The sequence below is a fragment of the Sylvia atricapilla genome, chromosome 9 (genome assembly GCF_009819655.1).
Source record: "Sylvia atricapilla isolate bSylAtr1 chromosome 9, bSylAtr1.pri, whole genome shotgun sequence".
In the NCBI taxonomy this organism is placed as follows: domain Eukaryota; kingdom Metazoa; phylum Chordata; class Aves; order Passeriformes; family Sylviidae; genus Sylvia; species Sylvia atricapilla.
In genome coordinates this window covers 11,826,614-11,842,322 of record NC_089148.1, presented here as the reverse complement: position 1 = coordinate 11,842,322, position 15,709 = coordinate 11,826,614, and the positions used below count along the sequence as shown (strand labels likewise).

Genomic DNA, 15,709 nt, shown 5'->3' with positions numbered 1-15,709 from the left:
AGTTCAGAATTTAAATAACTTTGGAAGGAAAAGAAGCCAGCTGGTGTATGCATCATTGCGCAACACATTCCTACTGGCAGAGTATTAAAATTGCCCTTTCTGGAGAACTGAGTAACATATGTTGCTTAATAGAGAGCGCATGTAACCTTGTCAGCTTGGAGTAAAATTATGTATGAATCCGAGAGCGATGGGTATGTGTGAAAAGCAGGGAAAACTCAGCATCCCTAGAAAGATGCTACCCATCCCTATCGAGCTGTTTCCACACAGAAGTGTGAGAAAACTTGTAACCACGTGCTGCACACAAGGTCAGGCAGATCAGGCACTTAGGAGGAGAGATGATGTCTTTCTAGATTCATCATCCCCTCACATTCATAAGCATCCAAAAAATGTTGACCTGAATAAAAATGCCCTCATTTCATTCCAGCCCATCTAAACTGCCTCAGGTACAATTTAAGTCTGCCCACTAGCACTGACTTTAGGTTAGGGAAGGTACCAGGAATGCTTTATGGTCACATTGTGTCAGCAGAATACAAATAAACAGAATATTTTTTAAAAGAAGTTGCTCTAAGTGCATCGAGATGCCCCCATTCCCCCTCTATCCCCCTCCTCCTCAAAAAAAAAAAAAAAAAAAAAGCGGGGGAAAGGTTACAGGCATGTACCTTGTATTGGGGAAAGAGCAGTGTTCTGAGAATTCAATTAACAGGGAAAAAGCAATTCCCACAAAACTCACTGCTGCTCTGCTAGCTTGGGAGGCAGGAGATGAAAATCTGCCGTACGAAAAAGCACAGAAGATGACGGTGTCGTTTTTGCAAGAAAGCTGCATTTCTGTGTGTTTATGCAGAAAGGACACAGAACTGTGAGCGCAGCCCGGTCCCCCCGAGGCAGCTGTGCTGAATGCCGAGGGCAGGACCTGCTGGGGCAGCCTCAGCTCCGAGCTCCCCTAGCCCTGGCTGTGCCCCCAGCCCAGCAGGCACCTCCTCGTGCAGCTGGTTGGCACAGCAGCCCATAAAATAGCTCCTGAAATACCTCCCCAGTTAGACTTTAACCCCGGGTCAGCCCGGGCTCATGGCAGACGTGCCAGCCCAGCGCCGGCTCTCCCAGCACTCGGGGGAGGAGCACTCTGTGCTCCTGATGAAGAATTAACTTATTGCAAAATGACAGCCGGGATCGAGTTCAACGGGCACAGGCCCCACGGCGCCAGGAATGAACGAATGGAGGGGGAGGCACATACCGAACAATTCCTGCCACTGAAAACATGGGCAACCACAGCAAAGCTCAGAACTGTCCAGGAACTTCCCGGAGGGAAGCCTGAGAAACCTTGCTGGGCTCCGAAGAGCTGTAATTGGGAGGAATGGCAAACACAGCTCTGCACAGGGCACGAGGATTTCGCTTCACTGAAGCACACAAAGGAATGGCACCAGCCGCAGTGCCCTGGAATGACTCAGAAGCCACCCGTGGGCTGTGCGGGAATGGGAACCGGCGAGGGAAAGGCACTTTTTTCCCGGTCAGGGGTGCCAGGTCACCCTGGGGTTGGGCAGGGAAAGCAGGAGGAGCAGGAAGGCAGCACTGGCTTCCCCCAAGCCTTTTGTGGGGTAACCAACACCTGGAGCTTGGTGTTGGTCCTGCCAAAGCACCAGGAGCAGACTGCAGCCACAACACCTCATGCCTTCTTGCTTCCTATTGATTAACTGGAGGAGAAGTGTGCCTTTCAGCCTGAAAGAAAAGAGCACTGAGGAGAAGGGAATGATTTTATATACAGCTTTGGATTTAAAAAGCAGCATAGAGATATAATCTGGCCAGGAGCAGCCTTGCAGGTCAGAAGAGCCCACAACCACCCAAGCTGTGATAACGTGTGGTGTCCAGCAGGCAGCTGTGCAGGGAGCAGAGGCAGCACTGCCTCTCCCCAGAGCCCGGGCTCAGAAGGGAAGGCAGCAAAGGGCCAGAGTCCTGCCAGGGGCTCCCCAGCCATGGAGCATCCATCGCTCCCTGCTGCACCCAAAGCAGCAAGGCACCTGCCAGCCTGCCCTGGCCCACAGCTCCTCCAGCCCTGCCGGGGCAGCAGCAGCAGGTGTCAAGGGATGAAATGGCTGGAAAGCAGGGCACCTCCCAGGAGGGCAGACAGGTTCATCCAAAAGGCACTTCTGAACAAGGCTTCAGAGTATCTGACAGTCCACTGTTCTGGGCTGCACTTTATGCCCTCAGGGGACTCAGGCTTGCTGAAGGGGAGCACACCGAAATACCTGCTTAGCCTACTAATGTGATCAGCAGTAAATGGACTGAAACCCTTTTTTAAAACACTGCTTTAAGCCTTCCTACCAAAGCGCTGTGCTGGTGCTTGTGTCTTAGGACTCCCATACCCTTCCCTGTGGGATCCCACTGCACCCCAATTCCTCTGTGCATCTCCATAGTAAGTCAGGCCATGACTATCCCCATGCTCTGCACAAGAGCAGGACACTTGCCATGAGATGCCAGCAGCATCCCCCTGCTCCCTCCAGGAGCTGGGATATGGAAAGATGAGAAAAGCAGGGAAATTTGGGGGTCTCCTCGGTGTGGTCATTTTGCTTGGGCTCCCTGCTCCTGCCACCAAATCTGAGGACAAAACCAGCCCGTGGCACTCACACTTGCAGCAGGGATGGGTCCCATTGTGGGGCACAGAAGCACGGAGATATCTGGGGCCAGGATGAAGGTTCTCACCCGTTGCATTGGCAGACTGCCAGCATGGCATGGCCAAACATGCTGGACACCTCTGCTATTCTGATAGTTTGGGTTTAAACTATTCCTCAGGATTAAATTTCCCCTGTCCTCCTGCCTACAGCCCATTGCTGGTGGTATTGGCATAAGCTGGACTTAAATTTAAGGCCACAGTAATTTGGAAGAGAGGAGGAATAATGAAGTATTGGATGCTTGTTCTTGGGCTTAATGATGCTTTTAAAAACCCTTCCACAGCTCCTTGGAGTTTGCATTTGCACATACGGGAAATGCAGCTCTGAGGTACATGTGTTTGTCTGAAATAGATACGATTTCGGTTTGCACTGACAAGGTCACTGCCTATTTTCCCATCCAACTTCAGGTTTAATTTCGGTAACTGTCTGCGATGGTTGTGCGTTTCGATGGGTATAAATGGGAATCAGCCTAAAAATACCCATGCTGTGAGAGCAGCAGAGCAAAGTTAAGGTTGCTGCTTCAAAACCACCCCAGGATTGCAGCATACCCATCTATCACACAAAATATGTTTTCCAATAACATCGAATACTTCACAATAAATGCCTTCTGCTCAGTTTGCTATTTCCTCCCAGAGAGCTGCCTCCATCCGCTTCCTCCAGCCTCCCCTCACTACCTCCGAGTTTCACAAGTTGAGGTGGCAAACTGGGACACACTCACGAGCCATCTGCAGGAGATGCAGCTTCACAGGAAGCTCAGAGAAATCAGAACTGGTAAGAATTAAATCATTATCAGTCGCAGAGTTAAATGGAGAAAGTTAACAGGCAATAACTTATGCTAACCCTTTCTTTTGAAGGCTTCCGTTTGCAAGATGATTTACCTCCCTTACAAGAAATCCTCAGGCATTCCACACCTGTGTGGGTTTTTTTTAAACACCTTTAAGTCAGAGGTTCAAAGGAGGCCACAGAAGCTCATGGGGGATGCAGCAGCAGCAGCACTGTGTCATGGGGGATGCAGGTGCTGGAGCAGGAGCACACTTCCCAGCTACATCCCTCAGTTCCACCAGCAGCTCACCAAAGCCACTAGGGTCCCTGTGCAAGCATCACTGTTCACTCCATACCGAGCTTATGAACAAAAGCTGGGGACTCCAGCCCAGCCATATCATTTCTCCTCCAGCCTGGGCACACTCAGTGACAGCTCTGAGAGGGAGCAGAGCTTATGGGCTGGGAAAAGCAGCACCTCTCAGCCAGGCATGAAGGTCGGTGGAGACCCTGCAACATGCTCTCCCCCAGCCCCAAAAACATCTCCAAACTCCTTTCAGAAATCCAAGGAAGTGATAACAGCATGGGCTGGACCTGCGTGGGAGGTGGCACGCTCCCCCCTGCCTTCACACGCTGCCATCTCTGGTGACCACGCCGGGGTGAGAATTAACCGGTGTGTGGGTGCGTGTGGGATACTGGTCAAACTGGTTATAAAAATAACAGCCGGGCTTTGAGCTGCTTCCTGCAGTTAAGGCAAACAAGGACGGGCTCTGTGTGCATCTGCGGGCACCGCTCTCACACTGCTTTTCACAGCCCGGGAGGGAGAACATAAGAAATGAGCTGTACACGTTTTAATATTTACCACCTGTTGCTAGAATAAGCAGAAGTGCATTCCTTGGAAAGCCCACATCTGACTGGAATTTGTGGTATTTTTAATTAGACATGCAATGGTTTGACCTATGCAGGCAGACGCAGCACAATCTGTTTGGTGCAAGCACTTTTTGAAGAAGGTAAGGAACTACAAAAGCCTGGTCACGGCTTCTGTTCTTCCAGCCCAGAGTGGGTTTGAGCCCACGTGCTGGAACAAGCTTGGCTTAAAGAGCAGTGGCTTAAACAAGCTTGGCTTAAAGAGCGTAAAGTACACGCAATGTCCAGCCCAGCACCTTCCTCCATTTGAGAAGGAAAACAAAATTCCTGTGTTCAAAATTAGCTTTCTCCCCCAAATGCATCCTTTCAAAAATGGACCCTGCCTCAAGACAGCTGAGGTAATCCCTGCCCACATGGATGGGTCGAGGGCAGGGCTGATACTGCAGAGGAGCACAAAGTCACCCCAAGTCCACCCTGAGGGCAGGTGACAAAGCAAGGGGCACCCTGAGAAGATCTCCACACAGCACATCAGAAGGGTGTCAGCTCAGGAAGCGAGCCAAATCGCAGCACGGTGATATTTATGCCCCAAGTTGTGAAATACAGGATTTATTTTGGTATTTTTTTACTGCTCACCACAAAGCTGCTCTCCCACTGTTGCATAAAAAGCTTGAGTAAGATCAGTTGAGAAGGCAAATGAGAATAGCCAGGCAGAGACACGCCAAGGAAGGCAGGCTGGGAATACTGTAACTAAATCAGCAATTGTGAAATTCAGACAATTAATAAAGAATGAATGAGCAGCAGCATTAAACGCTGGGTGCATCAGAAACAAGCCAGCCCTGTGGGACTCTTTAGATCCGGCAGTGCTCTACAATGTTTCTGGGCTGTAACTGGAGAAAAGAGGTAATTATTCATATCACTCTTGCGTCACAGCTCCCATTTCAACAATGACTAATGCAGGTATTAAAACCCATTCACTAAATTCTACATGCTAATGGCAACAAGAATAATGTCCTTTAGAGAGACTTACACAGAATTATAGAAAAAATTTCCAAGGAATAAAAGTACCAAGATTTTAAGTGGAGTTAGAAAAGAGGGGTGGAAATCCAGCTCAGCAGCAGAGCCCCAGCTGAAGCAATGAGAGGCAGAGGACAGAATGCCACTGTGCTTCCAGGAAGGAGAAGGAGCTTCCTTCCCAGTGAGGAGAGCCCAGCAATGCTCATTTCTATGCAGGGCTGTAAAAAAAAAAAAAAAAAAAAGCATTTGCTATCAAGGCCAAGTGTACAGGAATCTGGCATCTACTCATTTCAGGATGATTTTATATGGCATTGGCCAAGCAGACTCTCACAGGATAAAGGAACAGAAGCTGCATCCGCCAAGATGCAGAAATGTATCCTAAAAAGACCCTGGAGGCATTGCAAGGCGTCATCCCAGTTCAAAGGACACTATGAAGAGAGTGTGGTCCTGAGCAACGTGCAGCAAAACAGAAAGGTGACAGTATCTCAAACCACAGCACCACTGAAATCGCTACCAATATAATCCATTCCTACAGAACATCTTCTGCTTTATTATACACTTCAAAGAAGAAACAGAACACAGTTCAGGAAAAAATCAACAAGAGCATGAGGCAGTTTCCCCAGACTCCTACATCCCAGAGGTTAAAACAAACTCTCTGTGTTTGGCTTACCCACAGAACAGGCTCAGTGGGCACTTGTCCACAGCTCAGACCTGGGCTTGGGAAGAGCTTCCTCACATTGAAGGCTCTGACTTCAAGGCAAATGCACAAAATCAACTAGCTGGGAGTGGAAGTTGGATCTACTCAAACCACCGAAAGACAGGTCTTTTTCAGAGAAAGCTCAGGGGGACCTGCACCCCGAGTCACACTCACCAACAGCTTTGGCTAATTATTCTGGATTTCTCTTCTCCTTTTAGATAATGTGGATTTCTTAGCATGTAAGCAGAGGTCAGCACAGATGTGCTCTTTGTGCTGGGCGTACACACACATCCCCCAAGTTCCCAAGGATCAGGGAATGTTTGAAGGAGTCCAGACCAGTCCCATCCATCATGTTAAGGGGTAATAGGAAAATGCTAAAACAAAACTGGAGGCCTTGGAGAGAAAAAGAAAGAGATGGCTCTCTCAGATGCATATCACTACTGCAGTCCAACAACAACACTGTAAAACATCACAGGTCAGGCTGTTTCCTGTTAAAGAATTAAGCTGAAATTTAACCATCTCTGCTGAAGTTTCCTGTGGCAAATACACACTTCAGGCTGATTTTTGCAGCTTCTGTTGGAACAGATCAGCATTTTCCATATGCAAGCCCATGACCCAGGGAACTGGTTTGGTAGGGAATTTTTCCCTATCATGTTACACTTCTACTGGTGAAAAACAAGTGATAGATTAAGAATCCTTGGGATCACCGTGCTCCATCAGGAAAGCCTGGCCTGACAAGGAAGCAGGCTGAATATTCTGAAAATATTCTGAAAATTCTTTGTCTAGAGTCTTTGCCCTGGGTACTTTACTCCAGATGGAAAAGTCCGTGCCTTCCAAAAATCCCAGTTGAAGCAGATCACCGACCACCTATCATCCTCAGGGACAGCAGAGCAGCCAGCAGCCACGGCCACAGTGCCATGTGGAGGAGCAGCAGCCCTGTGTGGTCCTGGCAGCCTCCCTGTGAGGTGACAAAGAGCAGGCAGGAGGAGGCAGGGAACCTCCAGGGATTTCAGCATGCTCTGTAGGCTACAGCCTCCTCTTCTGAGGTGGGGAGAGTGCTTTGCTCCTTTCCCTTGTTCTGGGCAGTGTTTGCTCCTTCGGCTGCCTTACAACAGATACATCCTTTCCTCCCCCTCCCTAATTAAACTCCCATTCCACAGACCAGCTCACACAATAGATTTTGCAACCTCTCCTTTTAAGCAGATGTGCTGCTTTGCTCTGCTCCTGCCCAGGGCAGGAAGTAGTGACACCCCAAATCCCTCTCACCTTGCTGCAGGCAGTGGGGTAGGCTCTGACTCCTCGTCTCCCCGGGGCACAGCATCCCTTGGAACATCTTCCTGCTCCACTGAGCCAAAACTACCAAGAATGCATTTTAGCAGGGACAAAACTGGGGCACGTGTTTATTTTGGGGGGTTTTGTTTGGTTGGTTTTTGTTTGGGTTTTTTTGTTTGTTTGTTTGGGGGGGTTGGTTTTTGGTTTTTTGGGGTTTTTTGTTTGTTTTTTTTTTTTTAAGGAAGGCTGCAGCCCCAGGCTTTTGTCTGTCTTCTGAGGTGATGCAGCAGAGAACACCACAACAGGTTAAATGAAAGGGTCCTTAGCCTTTGAGGACCAGCAGGGAAGCACAAGAGCAGAAAGGATCATACACAAGAGTAGCATTCAAGGCTGACTTCAGTTTGGTTTGAGTCTGATTCAGCCTAGTTCCCTGTACAGGGATGTCTCCCTTGGAAGGAGCCTGACAAGTCACAGCCTTCCTGCGTCTTCTCACCCATAAAATGGATCCTAAAGATTGCTCGACCCCTGCTTGTGAGCTTTAGCAACATTTTGGTCTCTTTTTCCTAGGTTATTTCTCCCTTTAACCATGGAACAAGAGTGAGGTATTGTCTCTGGACACATTCAAGCCTGGCTGGAAGATGTGGCTGCCCAGAATAAGGCTGCCTGTATCTCTCCTGCTCAGGCCCATGCAGCATCCCAAGAGTAAAATGTTGCCAAGATGGCAGAAAATTGATGAAAGCACTGATTTGTTAAAAAACACATGAAAATTCCATGTTGTAGTAAATAAGAAGGGAAGAAACCTCCAAATAAAAGCAATGCCAAGGGTGAGAGGAGACACAAACTCAGGGAGAAGGTCCAGTTCTTCACTGCACTGCCCAGATACTGCTGAGATGCTAGGATGAGTCACAGAAATCAGCCAAACCTCAGCACACTTCTGAAACCTATTTTTTCATATCAACAACCTCTCAAGTAGCCAGGAGCTTATTCTTAGGCACAGTTAGAAATTTACTCTAAAATACAAAGAGAAGGGCAGATAGACATCTTTACCAGCAATTTTGTAGCAGCAGAAGAGACTGTCCCCTCTTGGTGACAGTGGTGGGGCTACTGTGCACTGAGCCATGTGTGTGACAGCTGGTGACAATGAACACAGCCCTTTCCCACAGTAACACCTTCAGCAGAGGTTTATGCAAGCCTGAGGCTCAGTCCATCAAAGGAAGCTCTATCACTTTGCAGAAGGCTATCAAAGGATGATGGCTTCTGTAGGAACTCTTCAAACACTCACCGACAGCAATCACCAGTGCTAACACAACCCCAAATCTCCCAGAACAAGCTGCAGACCTCCTCACCTTGGCAGCCAGGCTGAATCCATTCACGCCCGGGGGCAGAGCGTGCAACAAATCCTTCCTTTGTAGGCAGGAGGAAAAGACAGAGCAGGAGAGCCCTGTCGGCAGCTCCTGTGGCATCTGCAGTCCCACAGACTCCACATGTGCTCCAGGGTGTGCAGCTCCACATTCCCTTGCTTCTGGTGCAGCTGAGTCCTGGCCCTGGGCTCAGCCTGCTGCCCTGCCAGAACCATTTATGCAACACAGGAGTCTCACAGGAGGGAGCCAGGGAACGCAAGGGTTACCAGGGCAGGCCTTCAAACGTGCTTGAAGGACCATTTCTGAGCAAAAACGACTGGGAAGCAGGAGGAAGAGGAGGAAGGACAAGGGCACACACGAGGATGGACATTGGTAAAATGGCTTTACGTGCTGGCCATCAGCTGAGAGAGGGGTGGGAGCCAGCAGAGCATCCCCTGGCTGGGAAGGAGTGACAGCAAAGGTGTGCCCTCCCGCCACGTTCAGGGAGCCTGGCAGACATTATTCCCCATCCTCTCCCCTGAGGGCCCTGCAGATATTTGCTGCTGGCTCACACAGGGGCATGGCGAGGCAGTGAAGTGATTCAGTGTGAGCATGGTGAGGAAAGCCCCCAGGCAGGGAGGCAGATGAATCACAGGGAGACACCGCAGGCTCCCAGAGAAGGAGCAGAGTCCAGGCCAGGAAAGTCCAGGCCAAGCACACGGAGGGCAAGGATGTGTGACAGGGTGTGGAGGACACAAGGCACTGCTGCCTCCCAGCTTTCTGCTGGCAGCTCTAGTCCTGCCCTGGGCTTGGTGCCTGCTTGGCTTCCAGTCCTCCCAAAGGCACTGGGCTGGCTCCAGGCCAGCATCAGCCCCCAGGAGCACTGCTGCCTGTGCTGGCACACCCAGCGCCAGCCCATGTGTCCCTGCCAGAGCCCCGGGCACCGACTGCCGCCGGGACACTCGCCCAGAGCACAAGCGCTGAGCTCCTCGGGGACACAGGAGCTACGGGGGAGACCACATGGCATGCACCTCCTGGCTCAGGAGCTTTCCCAAACCACACTCCCTCACCTGGTTATGGTTTCCTTCATCCTCGATGGCTCCTCGACTGAGCTGTCCAGCCCGTTAGGAGCCCCCTGCTCTTTCCTGCCCCAGGCCGGCCACCCCACCCTATTCTGGAGCCTGGCCACGAGGGACACGCTGCTGCCGCAGGTTTGGCACAGAACTCTCGGACAGGGCATTGCTGGAAGCTGCAAGGCAATGAGCTTATCGTGACTTTTTTATTTCTGCAGCTAGCTAGCAGGGGCCGGGAGGGTGCCTGTTCCCCACCCGCTCAGCAGCCAGAGGGTCACAGTCTGCCCGGGCACACTCAGTCCTGCCTTTGCATCACCCAGAGGGTCACACTCAGTCCTGCCTCTGCATCACCCAGAGGGTCACACTCAGTCCTGCCTCTGCATCACCCAGAGGGTCACACTCAGTCCTGCCTCTGCATCACCCAGAGGGTCACACTCAGTCCTGCCTCTGCATCACCCAGAGGGTCACACTCAGTCCTGCCGCTCAGCACCCAGCACGCCCAGGACACACACACACACACACACAGAGGCACTCCTCCTCCTCCCGTCTCGGTGCTCTCAGTGCCCTCCCGAAGCCTCTCTGGCAAAGCAGTGCCTCAGTGCCTTCCCCCAGGGCTCAGCCCTTGCTTTCCAGCATTAATGGCTCACACTTCACACCTCTTCAACAGCCCAGATGCCAGTCTTCTACCACATAGAGCCCTCTACCTCCCTGAACTGGCTTTACTCTGTGTGCACTCTAACTCACCCTACTCGCAGCTCCACTGGAGCACGCTCATCCCATCCTGCCATGACCATAAGGCAGGCAGTAAAGCCAGGGTCACCAGGCTTCGGCCAGCTCTCCTGGAAACGTGGGCACTCTTGGACAAAAGGCTGCTCTAATCAATCTGGGTACTAATTTAACCAGTTCATTGATTAAATACTAACCACAGGATGAGATCCTGGCCTATCTCATGCCACGGTGGCAGCAATACCAGACTACTCATTATTTTATTATTAAATTTAATATTTATTTTATTAAGTGGCACTGGTGTTGCCAGGAGAAATACAAGCATGCCCAGAAGTCCTCACTCCTTTATTGTACCTGTCAGAACACCGAAAGAGCAACTGAAATTATTACAGATATCCTTTCAGTTCCTCCCAGATCTAATACAACATAATCTCGTTCATCTTGGATAACCACATCGAGTCATTAGTTTGTCAATAATTCACCTTGCACCGAGTGCCACGACTTGGCACAAAGCAGGCTGTGCTCTTCAGGTGGCCAGAGCCTGAGCATCTCCTGGCCAGCCCACTTCCCACTGTGCTGGTCCCCACAGACAGACAGGGGTGGGCTGCCCCAGGCACACAGGGCTACTTGCTCCCTAACCCTACTCTGTTTTACAGAAGAGACGTCCGTGCTCAGGGAGAGAAAATAAGAAGAAAAAGGAAGGCATCACTGTAAATGGCCTCATGCTTTTAAAAACTCACCAGGGCAAAAGCAGGGATAGACGAGAAATTCTGATTAAATGAGCTCAGAGTTACACCAGGAGCTCTACACCAATAACTGGCCACAGACACCAATTTTCACACCAGTCCAACTGCACCTGTGGCCCGCAGAAGATGTGAAATCTTGCTTTACACAAGGCTTGTAGAAATTCAGCAATTTTGCCAATTTGCTAAAATTGAGCTCAGCTATGCAAAGCAGCAGAAGTCCCACAAAATCAGATGTACCTGACAGAGTAGGAGGTGTAGAGGAGCAAGATTTTCAAGTGCTTGGAATGCCTCCCTGTTTTGAGCCTGCAAAACTCAGCTGGACACTTCCCAGAAACAGCCTTGCAGAAGACTTCCACACAGGCAGCTTTCAAGAATTGCCTATATACGATTTCATCCTTTTTGGCTCCAAAGAAAACCTGGATCAAAGTTGCACTCAGCAATCCAAAAGGGCTGATTCCAAATTCTCTAGAACCACGGCACCAAGCCCCAGCCAGGCAGCACTGGCTGCCGTGGAGACGTGCCAGGGGCATGGAGAGAAAAGTATTTGCATGAATTTACATCATGACAATGTAAGAAATATACAGTTGTCATTGTCATTTAGGGCCCATGAGCTCACTGGGAAGGGAGGGGAAGGAAAAAGGTATTTTGCCACTTGCTCAGGCACTCTCAACTAAAATCTGCAACAGCTCATAATCCTTAGGGTTTGGAAGATACATCACTCCTAGTTTGGGGCTTTTGGATGTTCAGGTGATTTTGTGGGCTCGCAGATTAGCTCCTTGTATCTTGCATCCAGAGGAGCTAAGGAGCATTTGGAAAGCCAACCTACTCCAGCAGTTCAGGGCATGAAGCAACATGGACTGGGTCAGCCTGTTTGGGATGAGGAGGAGGCAGGAGCCAGCTGTACTAACAGAAGCCCCACTGCTTGCCCAGGAAACCAGCCCTGGTCTACTGTATTTATTACCTATGTGGCCATCAGTGATCTGCAGGAGACATGTAGCGTTTGGAGGAAAGCTGCAGCAAATGCTCACAAAATTGCTCTCCAAGCACATCTCTAGCATGGCTAATGTCGCATTCCACCCAGTCATATCAGGGCCAGGGATTTACACCAAGGTGCAGTGCAGAGAGGGCTGTCTTCCCACAAGACCAGCCCATGCAGGAAGGAAAAGCAGACAGTCACCTGAGCACCTCCCATTCCCTCCTCATCCCAAGCTGAGCTGTAAAAAGCCCAGGAACTCTCCACATTCTCCTGCTTCTGGACAGAAACTCCCTCTGGCCAGGACCATGAGGGTGGCCATGGCATCACCAGCCCTTCAGCAGTGGGGAGACAGGGATGGCATCCATTGCCAACAACACCAACCACCTGTTTAAAGTTCCTCTCAGCCCTGGCGCACAAAAGAGACCAGCTTTGGGCTTCACCGACCCCTTTTGCTCAGGTGGAGCTGTCCTGCCCACCCGTGGCTCTGCTCTGCAGGGTGGGCTGCCTGGGGAGAGCATCCCAGCAATGTCAGCTATGCACTCTGTGCCCTCAAAGGGTCACGTCTCTATCTAAACAGGAAGCCAGGCCCTGAGTGTGGGGGAGTAGAAGGGAGGCAGTGCTACAGGAGGTGCTGCTGCTGCTGTCCCAGTCCCTCCCTGTTCCCAGCCCAGCTCAGGCAGTCATGAGGGGCTTCCAGGGAATTCTCCCCACTGGGATCCCCACTCTCGGGCAGACAGCATCCTCACTTCTTTGCAGGACCATTTTTTAAATCACTTAGTAAACAGAGGCAAAGCCTAAGGAGCAGCTATGGTGAAGGCAGCACTGAGAAATGGGAGTTGAGGCAGCAGAGGGGATGGTGAGGGTCCCTTCATCAGCAGTGACTAACTTGGAACAAACTGAGACAGAGCACCTTCCCCCTAAACCAGGGACTGCTTTAAAAACCACAAACATTTCAGGGTCAGCAGCTGCTTCACACTCTACACACAAAACTGCTGCTGCTCACACTTGACCATCTCCCAACTGCTTGCTTTCTCTGCCTAAATAATTTTTCCCCCTCTGGTTTCCGCATGCCAGTATTATGGGATTATTTTACGCATTTCCTCAGCTCCAGCCAAACTGAAAGCAGCCCCCGGCACACAGCCCACCAGAAATGTCCTCTGCAGGTCTGTGGTCCCTCCTGCTGCCAGGCACCAGCCAGGGCAAAGCACAGCACACCAGCGGAGGGCTTTGCATGTAAACAGGCATCAAACCAACCATCCTGGCATCCCCCTCACAAACGGCATCCCCTCTCCAACAAACAAACAGACATTCAAAGCCTCTCTGGCAGATCTGATCTGCTAAGTCATGGCCTTTCAATGACTTGCATCTCTCCTGTCTTACACTAGGTGAAGAATGCCTGAGCACATGCTTCAAACACATCATTCACCATGAGAAACCATTATTTTACTCTATTCTGTGTCCTTTCACTGCCACTCAGAGCTGTAGCTGTGAATGTTCTAGACTGTGCTTGAGTTTAGTTATACTGGTCAACAAGTATGTTCTGGTGTTCTTATTTTTCCCCCAGGGTTTACTTAAGCCCTCAAAATTGCGCCAGCCCTTCCACACTGAGATGGAGTTCTCTGATTTTGGGGCTGGAGGTGCATTTGTTCAAAAGTCTTATCTTGAAAGGCAACGAAGGAAAATGCTGTTTATGCTTTTGATGACATAACAGTTGCTCTGTCCCAAACTTTGTCTGGACACAAGGTGAGCAAACCTAAAGCCATAAAGGCCTTCCCAGCCCATGCCCCAGTCACCACAATAACCTCCATGGGGAGGATAGGACAGTAGGTAGGAAAGCTGTTGGGGAAACCCACAAACTATTTATACCCTGAAAGTTTGAAACAGAAGAGCCTTGAAATCTCTGTCCTTTGACTGTGGCACTCCTTACCTTGGGATACGATACTCCTCTGGTGAAAGACAAAATGAGATTATAGCAAGGGTCTACATGAAGGGCTGAGAGGAGCAGAGCTCTGAAGCAGCTGCTCAGTGACTATGGGATCCCATGAGACCAGCAGAAAGACAGCTCATCCCTTACCCAACGTCCTTGTAAGTGCCTTCAGCCCTTCCGGTTCAGGGTGTTATTCCCAGGAGAGAGCTATCCCTGGAGGACAGGGCGCACTCCTTACTGTGGCCCAAGGACAGACCAAATCACCTGTGCCTGCAGCCACAGATTCCACACCAAGGCCCATGCTGAAGAGGTACAGAGGACTGCCCCATGCTGAAGAACAGCCAAGCTCCTGCTTTTCTCAGCCTGGGGGGCAGCAAGTTATGGGTGCATGATTTACTCCCCTCCCAGCCCCCTCTGAACACCTTGCAGATTTGCTGGCCAGAGGCCGGGGAGCAGAAGAAAAGCTCCTCTCTTGCTATTGGCCCAGCATTATACAGCAAGGGTGTGCTATATCTGTTGCCCTGATTCTTTAGCCTTCTGATGATTTTTTACACTCACCCTGATGCGCCGCATGGCCGTGACGATCTCCACACGGCTGTTTGGCCGTGGCACATCCAGGCTGCCGATGTACTGCAAGGAAAGAAAGGAGATTAGTCGGGCTCCTACGGCACTGCGAGCCCCACAGTCCCACCATGGCGTCACTGGTATCCACAGAGGGAAGCCAGGGTCACTTCTGGGGATCGAGCAGCATTTTGCCTGCCGCACCTGAATCCTTGCAATGCCTCCAGCCATGAAGCCGTTCCCTCACCACAACAGTGCGAGTAGTCAAAACCCCTTTTTCTAGCAATGAAATAACTTCAGCCATCAGGCCAGCAGGACTCACTCATCTAGGCCATGATCAAAGCACAGAGGGATAAGCAAATATCCCCTCGGTGGTGGTGAGTCATCTATTACAGACCTGGATATTGGAACAGCCCTAAAATAGCCAGACCAACCTGTCCTGTGACAGGCCCTCCATTATTTAATTGCAGCCCTGCCAAACCCATGGCTGTTTTTGCAGGAATGCTGAGCCTCCAGGCCAAGCCTCCAGAATAAAGGAGCCACTCTGCTATTCAAAGGGGACCAAAGGCAGCGCCACTGCGACCCAGCACGGAGAGACGCGGAACAAAACCTTTTTAAAAATAAAATGGAAGAGGGCAGATTCTGAAGAAGGATCAGAAAACAGACAAGCCGTGAAGAGTCAATGCTGAGCACTAAAAACGTGTAGTTAGAAGAAAAGCGTTTTGAGCCTATTTACTGGCCCTCTGTGCTCCCACGCTTCATCTCGACACAAGGACTGACGTAACCCTCGGCAGCACAGTGTGGGCACCAAACCCAGCAGGGCTACGTGTTCCTGGGAACATGGCCACAACCTCTGCTGACACCCTGAAAACCCAGGTGGCTGGCTCCCAGCAGCGGCACTGAGATGGGTGCCTAAGTGACTGAACATGTGCTCAGCTGGGGGCTGCTGAGAGGGCTCACTTCTCTCCCAGCATTGCTGTGGGATTCCAGCTCCCCTGCACTGGGATTGCCACCTCTAAGGAGGGATGGCATGGTGCAGGGGATGCACGACCACACCTGGGCTTTGTGTGTGAGCTGCCCCAGAGAGC

The 15,709-nt window shown here is 50.7% G+C and overlaps 1 protein-coding gene across 3 annotated transcripts in view; it reads right to left on the bottom strand.

The window, feature by feature from the left end:
- NOS1AP (nitric oxide synthase 1 adaptor protein) overlaps positions 1–15,709 on the bottom strand; it is a 37,694-nt gene that overhangs the window by 13,306 nt on the left and 8,679 nt on the right. For all 3 annotated transcript variants that reach the window (XM_066324866.1, XM_066324867.1, XM_066324868.1), the window contains exon 2: positions 14,619–14,690. In XM_066324866.1, the coding sequence (XP_066180963.1) occupies positions 14,619–14,690 (72 nt within the window). The remainder of the gene's footprint in view (positions 1–14,618; positions 14,691–15,709) is intronic.